Source organism: Microtus ochrogaster, linkage group LG4 (assembly GCF_000317375.1).
Source record: "Microtus ochrogaster isolate Prairie Vole_2 linkage group LG4, MicOch1.0, whole genome shotgun sequence".
Lineage (NCBI taxonomy): Eukaryota > Metazoa > Chordata > Mammalia > Rodentia > Cricetidae > Microtus > Microtus ochrogaster.
This window is the reverse complement of record NC_022030.1, coordinates 64,092,503-64,102,798: the sequence shown is the minus strand read 5'-3', so window position 1 is coordinate 64,102,798 and position 10,296 is coordinate 64,092,503. Positions and strand designations below refer to the sequence as shown.

The window sequence follows — 10,296 nt, the reverse complement described above, 5'->3', positions numbered from 1 at the left end:
TCATCATCATCATCATCATCATCATTATCTATCTATCTATCTATCTATCTATCTATCTATCTATCTATCTATCTCTACACACACACACACACACACACACACACACACACACATTCAATAGTAAAAAAACAAGCAGCTGGTTGTTGTGGCATACACCTGTAATCCCAGCACTGGGGAAGCTGAAGGGGAAGGATGGAGAATCTGAGGTCAGCCTGGACTGTATAGGAGAGACCTTTTCTCAAAAAAAGAAAAGAAAAGAAGAAGAAATGTAAGATGTGTGAGCTATTGATGCCTGCAACAACTTAGAGATCTCTAAACATTATGCCGGGTGACAAGAGCCATCTCAAAGGACTGTGGACTTCATGGTTTCACTCATACAACATTCTCAAGATGACAAAGTTCTGCAGCCAGTGCTTGCCACTTCCACTGAGGATGGTGGAAGCAGGGATGGGTGGCATGAGAGAGCCCAAAGGAGACCTTTACAATGCCAGGACAATTCTAAATGTACGCTGTGGTGGTTGTTGTAGCACAGAAGCGTACACAACCATTGTGTGCTTGTCCGTGTCCTAATTTAACACGGTATATAAACCGTAAGCACAAGAGGCATACTGCAGCCCTCTGTACTGGCTTTTCACCTTCCTTTGGCTTGATAAGCATTTCACTGTCTATCAAACGTTGAAAGAAGTATGGAGAAAATTGGCAGTTTTAAGCACTGAGGATAAACACGCCCTCAGTGGGTAAGGATGCTTGCTGCCAAGACTCACAGTCTGAATTTGATCCCCAGAACCACATTTTAAAAATTACTATTCTTATTCTTGTATGTATAAGTGTGAGGGCCTGCCTGTATGTATGTGCACCATATACATGCAGGAGCCCTTGGAGGACAGAAGAGGTGTTGGCTCCTCTGAAACTGGAGCTACAGACAGTTGTGTGTTGCCGTATGGGTGCTGGGAACCAAACCTGGGCCCTGTGCAAGAGCAGCAAGTGCTTGTAGCCACTGAACCATCTCTCCAACCCCAAATAAAAAATTACTGTTTTTTAAAAATAATAGAAAACAAGCCAGTTTGGTGGATCAGGCCTGGAGCCAGGAGGATTACTTGTTTATGATCATCCTTACTTACCTACATAGCAAAGCCAAGGCTACCCTGAGCTACATGAGACCCTGCCTCACCCTCCCACCTCCAAAATAAAAACAGAAGACACCATATTGTACACAGCTTTAAAGCCAGATGTCTGATTTTCTTGATTTCACTCTCGGTTTTCTCTCTTTTGGTCTAGATGGTGTTGTGTTGGTGGATCCCGAGCTGGTGAAGGGGAAGAAAGGTGAGCTGAGCCCCTTGCTTCTCCATCCTTCTGTCAGTAAAGGTTGTCGCTGTGGGTAGTAGGCTTTCATGTGGGAAGCCGTGCCTGTTGAGAGGCAGGGGAATAAAACCCAGAGTTTATTGTTCTGTGTCCTTGGGAAGTTCTGTGCTTTAGTATGACAGTGCCCTTGAGATCTCTGGCAGTTGTGTTGTGTGCGGCAAGCCATTTGTTCCTAATGACAGTCGCAAAAACTGAATTAGAACAGATTCGAGCGAGGCTTATGATAATGTCGCTGACTCAGTTCCATTCTAAATATGCCTTTGGAGTGGTTGCTACTGGCAACCACAAGGCATTGTGCTAAACCTTGGATGTACCCACTAGAATATGTCAGGTGTGGGCTGGCAACAGCGCAGGGGTGGGGAGTGGGGAGCGAAGCAGGAATGGCAGACAATGGTTCTCCTCTGTTTCCTCACCTGCCTGGGTGCTCTGCATCTCTCTGGTTTGAACCCAATCGGTCCCTGCCCTTTACCACACAGGGATTTAGTTATCAGGGAAAACCACAGCTTAGTGGGTGCAAGCAGAAATCCAGACCTGCTGTGGACACCTCTCAAAAGTGCTCAAAGGAAGGATGCACGGCTGGTTAGTGGTTCATCTGAGTCAGCGGCTAGGGGGCAGCTGACCTTAGAACTGACAAAGAAAAAATTCTCAGGCCAAGAGAGAGGACTCAAGGTACCACTTTTGATAAGCCTTGCTATGGAGAACTGTGAACTTCCTGTCTTCAACTTCAGGTGAACTTTCACACACTGGGGACAGGCTGTCTTTAATCAGACAGAATTTTGGGAACCAGTGATTTAGAGAATGCTTCATAGGCTTCTGAGCAATGTACAAAGACTATAAATGCAGCTTCTCAGGTTTGATTTTGTCTCCTTGCTTGGCTCGGACCTTTGGCTGTTCCCTCAGCCTCCATATGGCTCAGGCACATGTCTGTTTTGCTTTTGCTGTTTTCTCTGTCTGTCTCTCCAGACATCCTGCCCTCTCTAACCCAAACAAGCAAGTTAGCACCATTTTCAGACATCCAACTCCAGATACCCAAGCTTGTAGCCCAGGCAGAGGGAGGGTGGGAGATCGGAAACAGTAAGGACAGGTGGACTGCACATTTATTACGTTTGTCATTATGCAGTGTGTGGACGTTTGTGTGTCTCTGTGTATGTCTGTCTGTATGTGGTGGGTGCACAAGCACTAAGGTGCACCCGTAGAAGTCAGAGGACAACTTGGGGAGAGTTGGTTCCTTCCTGCCATTGTGTGGTTCCCGGAGATTGACATGGGCTGTCAGGCTGTGCAGCAGACACCTTTACTCGGTTAGCCATCTTGCCATCCCTGTCCCCAGATTTCTACCAGCCTAGCAAAATAATGTGGTTGCCAGGGAGATGTCTTGCAATCCTGTGACAGTCCTGTCTGGGATAATGAATGCTAACCCTAGGAACAGGCTGCTTCTCCCAAAATGTGTCAGCCAGCTGCAAAGTATTCTTCTCCCAGCCCCAGAGCCTTCCAGGCAGCAAAGCCTGGATCTCTGGGGCAGACAGAGTAGTGTGGTCGCTCTGCTGCGGGCTCAGCCCAGTGGAAGTGGCTGAGGTAATCCGGCCTGTGCAACAGACCAGGTCTAACCCGTGTGCATCTTCTTCCCAGTGTATGTCACTCTGACTTGCGCCTTCCGCTATGGCCAGGAGGACATTGACGTGATTGGCCTGACCTTCCGCAGGGACCTGTACTTTTCTCGGGTCCAGGTATACCCTCCTGTTGGGGCCATGAGTGCCCCTACCCAACTCCAGGAGAGCCTGCTCAAGAAACTGGGAGACAACACCTACCCATTTCTGCTCACGGTGAGCTCTCTTTACCCCGCCTGCTCCCCTGGCCTGCCTCCTTCATCCCCAGTACCTCACAATGGGAATGGGGCAAAGGGAAGGGGCCAGAGGGAGGATTTCACATCTGTGGGTCTGTAAATTGCACCCTTGAAAGAAATTCTAGATTGCATGCTCTGTGATTGTCTGTTTTTAAGTCTTTGAAAATAGCCTCCCTGCCTCTGAAGGCACCATTTCAACCTGCCCTTTGGATATTTTCCTTCATCTGACCGCCTAATTAGATGAGTATGTGTTCTGTCTTCTCTCATTCTGCTATAAAAAGAAACTGGTAGCTGTGACCCCCAGCTGGCCCCAGGGAGTTCTAAGCAAGCCAGAGTTCCCTATGGGACAGGAGGTCTTGATAGAGCAAGTGCCATCATTTACTCTTTTGCCCCAACTCTGCTCCCCTACATGGTGCTGGGAATTGAATCAGGGCCTTACTCTGTCCCCTCACCTCTCCTGAGGCCCATGCACTACCCAGGGAAACCCAAGTCCTTGGCAAGAGTTGGGAATGGGGAAGCTTCTGTTGCCTTTTCTGTTTGCACGGTTACTATCTTAACCACTGAACCATCTCTCCAGCCCCTACACAGTTACTATCTTAGTGACACACACTCCTCCAAAGTTATAAAATTCTTTTTGTTTTGAGACAGGGTTTCTCTGTGGCTTTGGAGCCTGTCCTGGAACTAGCTCTGTAGACCAGGCTGGTCTCGAACTCACAGAGATCCGCCTGCCTCTGCCTCTTGAGTGCTGGGATTAAAGGTGTGTGCCACTATCGCCCGGCCTAAAATTCTTTTTAAAAAGATTATTTAGCCAGGCATGGTGGTTTATACCTTTAATCCTAGCATTCAGGAAGTAGAGGCAGGCAGGTCTCTGAGTTTGAGGTCGGCATACTCTACAGAGCATGTTCTAGGACTGCCAGGACTATACAGAGAAACCCTATCTTGAAAAAAACCAACCCCCCACCCCACCCCCCAAAAAAGGAAAGAAGGAAAGAAAATCAAAACAAATAAAGAAAATTATTTAGTCCTGGGTGCTTCTATGCACCTATGCTGAGAACCTGACGTGGCAAGTCAATGCATCTCAAAATCTATAAGAGGTGTTTTAGTACACGCCTTTAATCCCAGCATTCAAGAAAGCAGAGGCAGGAGGATCTCTGTGAGTTCAAGGCCAACCTGGTCTACGTAATGGGTTCCAGGTCAGCCAGAGCTACATAGAGAGGCTCTGTCTCAAAAATACAAAAAACTCAGGCCAGATATAGTGGCACATATTTTTAATATCAGCACTTGGAAGGCAGAGACAGGCAGATTGTTGAGTTTGTGGCCAGCCTGGGCTACATAATGAGTTCCAGGGTACACAGAGAAACCCTATCTCAACCCCAACCCCAAAATACAAAAAATAAAAACACCACCACCACCAACAACAACAACAAAAAACTTTAGCAATGTGATTTCTTTTATCTTTTTGAGAGCTTACTGTGCAGATCTGGCTACACTCAAATTCAGATCTTCCTGCCTCTGCCCCCCCACATGCTGGGATTAAAATCATGAGCCAACACGCCCAGCTATAAATGAGATGAGATCTTTAAGTACTGGAGGTGAGGTTAGCTGTTTTTGCAAAGGACCAGGGGTTGGTGTTCAGCATCAGAATGGCAACTTAAACTTGCCTATAACTCCAGTTTCAGAGGTTTCATTACCCTCTTTAGGCCTCCGTGAACATCAGGCATACATGCAGTGTACTTACATATGTGCAGGCGAAACACTCATGCATATAACATTTAAAAATTAATAAGTCTTAGCTGGGTGGTGGTGGCGCACGCCTTTAACCCCAGCACTCAGGAGGCAGAGGCAGGTGGATCTCTGTAAGTTCGAGACCAGCCTGGTCTACAAGAGCTATTTCCAGGACAGACTCCAAAGCTACAGAGAAACCCTGTCTTGAAAAAAACAAAACAAAACAAAAAGTAAGTCTTTTAGAAATGCGGTTTTTCAGCCATGAATAATGCCATATAATATGGAAGCAGAGGCAGGAGGATTGAAAATTCAAGGCCTGTATAGATTGATAGAGAAAGACCCTGTGTCCCCCCCCACAAAAAAAGATATGATTCTAATCTGATAGTTCCCTTTCTAGCAATGTGACACATAGCATTAATTGGCTAAAACTGGACTAAAGAGTTTAAAAGTGTTTATTGTTGTATTGTTTTGTTTGTTTATTTTGGTTTTTCAAGACTTCGTTTCTCTGTGTAACAGCTCTGACTGGAATTCACTTTGTAGACCAGGTTGGCCTCGAACTCACAGAGATCTGCCTGCCTCTGCCTCCTAAGTGCTGGGATTACAGGTGTGCGCCACCACTGCCCTGTTTGTGGTATTGTTTATAATGACAAAAAAAATTACACACCATGTAAGTGTCCAACAAAGAGGAATGGCTACATGAAGTGTGCGCTGTAGAAGCTCTAAACACTGTGGAGATATGTATAAATGATATGTAAAAATGGTTAGAAAGATTTCTGAATGGGACAAGGGCTAGTGAAGTGAGTGAACCAGATAACTAGACACATTTGGTCGCAGTGAGCATGTGTCCTGTGTACGACGTCATTTGTGTGTCTCCATGCATGCTGGAGATATCTGGAAATCGATCAGTGTCCTGGGTGTTAGGAGAGCAGGATCCACTCCTGGAGGTCCGGTCTGTCTTCTTGTGTCACTTGCATGATGGCTTTACACTGCACGTGGAATAACCCCTCTGAGTGAAATGGTCTGTGTTTGTGTCTCTCCAGTTTCCTGACTACCTGCCCTGTTCAGTGATGTTGCAGCCGGCTCCACAAGACGTAGGGAAGGTGAGTTAAAGAAGAAACACCACAGGCTCATCCTCCTTCAATAGGCTTTTGAGTGTTTGTTTTTGAGGCGGGGGTCTTATGTCACGGAGAGTGGCCACCACCTTCCAATTGCTGGAATGATAGGTGTGAGTCACCACGCCAGGCTTTCAATAGACCTTTCAAGTAGCTTTTTATCATGGAAAATTTCAAATACACACAAAGATAAAGAACCTGGCGCAAAGACTCTCCGTGACCCCACCACTCGTCTCCAGCAATTATTAACCATGATCATTCTTATGAATAAGAAATTAGAACCTCCTGGGTCTCACATGTTAATGAAAAGCCACAGGCAACAACAAAAGCACACAACTGCAGGATATATTAGCTGGCCACAGGCACTCTGGAAAGCCTCAGGCTGGTGTGAGGGAGGGAGAACAGGTAACACTGAAAGTCCCCATCTTTATACCGAGAAAAGGGGAACGCCAGACTCTGCAGGGAGAGAGGCCCTGTCACTTGTGGCGGAGGGAACACGCTCAGGCTGTTCCTGCTGAATGAAAGAAGGGATGAAGGGTGGGAGCTGAGGTCAGGGTGGGAAGCACTGGAAGGCCAGGTCTTGAGGACTTGGGTTTGAGCTAGAATGACAGGGGAACCTGAACGGCAGGCTCTGAGTCAGGCGTACAAAGGGTCAAGAATGGATCTGAGGTTGGTCAAGCGTGTGCTGCAAAGGCAGAGGGAGGGAAAACAGAGTGTGACCAAGATGGACCACGGACTCCAGGCACAAAGGCAGGAACGATGAGAGAAGGGGATGGGTGCTGGATTGCCAGGGCTCCAAGACTGGCCAGCTGGCAGGCAGGTGTGTATCTGAGTATGGAGGACAGTGGACAGTGATTGACAATGACAAGTGTGAGGACAGTGTTCCTCAGTGTGGCATCATTGCTCACTGGTGGTTCATAGATCAGAAATGGAGTGAAAACAAAAACAGGTGGGACAGAACGGCACAGAATAGAACTGAACTAAATGGAATGCCGTGGATGCTCTCGGAACTGATCGCATGGCGCAAAGGTGAATGCCATGTCCTGAGAGTGGCTTCACACATATGTGTCTGTTTTATTGATCACACTATAAATATTACCTTTAAAACATTTGAGTGCCATCGTACCAAGCCTCGTCAGATCCATCTGTGCTCTTTCAAAGAGGCTCCAAATCGTGATTCTTAGATGATCTTTCTGGAGTTTTACAACCCTGTGTAAGCCAGAGCCCCTTCCATCCCCTCTATTCTTAGAGGGGAGAGGCTGATAACTTGGTTGGGAGGCTTCTGGGCTGGAAACCCTCAGTATCCTCAAGCTGGGGACTTGGTTGCAGTTGGTAGGCTTGAGGGACACATAGGAGATTATTTTGTTTTGTTTTGATGTGGTTTTTTTGAGACAGGGTTTCTCTGTAGCTTTGGAGCCTCTTCTGGAACTAGCTCTTGTAGACCAGGCTGACCTCAAACTCACAGAGATCCACCTGCCTTTGCCTCATGAGTGCTGGAATTAAAGGCGTGCGCCACCACTGCCCAGCCACATAGGAGATTATTAAATATATACATACATATATAAAGATGTAATACATACGTATAACATTATATCTGAATATAATAATACCATTTTATGTATCACAAATTACACGTTATAATCCTATAAATATTATGTAGTTTATTTGTTGTTATTATATTAATAAAATAAAATGAATATACTTTACACTATATAATGGTCACACAATATAATGCCTTAATACTATTAATAGTTAACAGTATATATATATATACATGGAAATTTTTAAGTACATGATATATTATTATGCTATTATTTAGTTTTACACAGCTACAGAGTGAGTGCTTCAACCTAGGGGATCTACAGAGCACAGGGAAGCCTATAGATATATGTGGCTTGTTAGGGACCAGCACAGAGTGGGATGGATGGTGGGATGGGTGGGTGACAGAGCAGGCTGCCTACACATTACCTGGCTGATGGAAGTGACACTTGTTTCTTTACAACCTGCAGTTAAGAGGTGCTGTGTGTCCCTTAGTCTCAGAACCTTTAGGTCTGTGGCTCGGCGGTCACCATTGACCTGTAGCATTGAAACATAAGAGATATCTTGCTGTCTCTGATTTTCTCTCTGGCCAGAAACCAGAATGTGCTGGGCCTCCATAGGGAACTGAGGACTGGAGATCACAGGCAAATGGCATTCACTCCATCCATATAAGCTTGAAAGTTCTCTTACCATCTTACCTAATTTTGAAGAGAAAAAAAAAATCAACCATTGTAAGCCATTGCTATCTGGCCAGAATTAGCTTTGGGGGAGTCACTGAGGTCAGAGTGCAACATGGCAGGACATTCACGGATACTGCTCCCAGGGCCATGAACATCTGTATCTGTCTCCACTGCTGTGTGCAGCACTGTGCAGGGTCAGGGTGTACATTTGTGGGCAAAGTAGAGGGAGGCAAGGACCTACTGGGACTCGAGAGGAGCATCTCAGGAGGCATGGTGACGAGCTCTCAGCCCCCTGCTTACTCCTTGTGCTGGACAATTTTATGCCAACTTGACACGAGCTAGAGTTATCTAAGAAGAGGGAGCTTCAGTTAAGAAAATGCCTCTGTAAGAGCAGACTGTTGGCAAGCTTGTAGAGCATTTTCTTAATTAGTGAATGACAGGGAAGAGCTCAACCCACTGCAAATGCTGCCATCCCTGGGCTGGTGGTCCTGGTTCTATGAGAAAGCAGGCTGAGCAAGCCACAAGGAGCAGCACCCCTCCTTGACCTCTGCATCAGTTCCTGCCTTTGGGTTCCTGCCCTGTTTGAGTTCCCGTCCTAACTTCCTTCAGTGATGGACTGTGATGTGGAAGCATTGAGCCAAGTAAACCCATCCTCCCCAACTTGTTCTTTTGGTCATGTTGCTTTATCACTGGGATCGTAACCTAACTAGGACACTCACCATCTGATGCCAATGTTGGATTCACTTATACAACTCCACTAGTCTTCATGGGACAGCCCCAAGAAAGACACAGCTAAGGTGAAAAGCTAGGGCTTTCCATCTGCCTGTGGGTGTGATCTTCTGTCCTGACTCCTGGGAAGGAAGGGAGGTGTTAACCACTCCCTGTCTCTTGTCTCCATCAGAGCTGTGGAGTCGATTTTGAGGTCAAAGCATTTGCCACAGACTCCCCAGATAGCGACGAGGACAAGATCCCCAAAAAGTAAGAGTCTTCTCGTGGGACTGGGGGGGGGGTGGTGGTATTGCAGTAGGGACACAAAACAGCCCCACTTTATCCTGGTGTGACAGAACTCTCCCCACAGGCTTCCTGTGGCTGGCGACATGGAGCCTCCCCAGGTCAGGGCAGATAAAGACCGAACTATCTGCCATTTATAAAAGGCTCGGCGGCAGTAACTAATAAATAATATGGGCTGGGGAGGATAAAAGAGGATGACAGTGGGCTTAGCAACCTCAGGGACTCATGTGTCCCCCAAACCTGCCAGGTCATTTCTTTTATTCTCTTCCTTTAGTTTATTTTTCTTTCCTCTTTTTAGTTTTTATTTCTTTTAAAATGCTATCACTCTGTGGCCAAGACTGGCCTAGAACTCACAAGGGTGGTCCTTGTGCCTCAGCTTCCCCAACATTGGAACGCCAGGTATAAGATGCCATGTCTATTTCTTTTTTCTTTCTTAAAACATTTTTTAAACTTACGATAAGAAACATACACCATGAAGTTCATGATTCTAACCACTTTTGTATGTATAACCCCAAAACACTAAGTATACTCACAGTGTTTTTGACACCATTAGGATCTACCTCAAAACTTTTGTGTCATCCCAAACAGAATCTCTATCACCGATAAACATTCCTCCTACCAACCAGGTGCTCCATTTCCTTTTAATTTTTTTTTGAGAATTTTATACATATATGCAGTGAATTCTGGTGATATGCACATCCACTTCCTTGCCTCCCAGCGCCTCCCCCGCCTACCTTTGTGTCTCCTTTTGATTTGATAACTCACTTTCACCCCTAAGCCTCCTCCTATCCCATCCCTTTCCATAGTCTCCTCATACTCGGTACCCACATCTCACAGTGCTGCGTGTTCTGTGCTGTGGCTCTGACCCATGACATTGTATATACTAGGCAAGCACTCCGCATGGGAGCCCTGTGCTGTGGCTCTGACCCATGACATTGTACATACTAGGCAAGCACTCTTCACGGGAGCCCTGTGCTGTGGATCTGACCCACGCGTGACATTGTACATACTAGGCAAGCACTCTGCA

At 46.3% G+C, this 10,296-nt stretch overlaps 1 protein-coding gene across 1 annotated transcript in view; it reads left to right on the top strand.

The window, feature by feature from the left end:
• Window positions 1-10,296, top strand: part of Sag (S-antigen visual arrestin) — a 39,729-nt gene that overhangs the window by 8,396 nt on the left and 21,037 nt on the right. Inside the window, exons 3-6 of the mRNA XM_026786483.1 lie at window positions 1,279-1,323; window positions 2,989-3,182; window positions 5,968-6,027; window positions 9,160-9,236. Coding sequence (XP_026642284.1) covers window positions 1,279-1,323; window positions 2,989-3,182; window positions 5,968-6,027; window positions 9,160-9,236 — 376 coding nt within the window. The remainder of the gene's footprint in view (window positions 1-1,278; window positions 1,324-2,988; window positions 3,183-5,967; window positions 6,028-9,159; window positions 9,237-10,296) is intronic.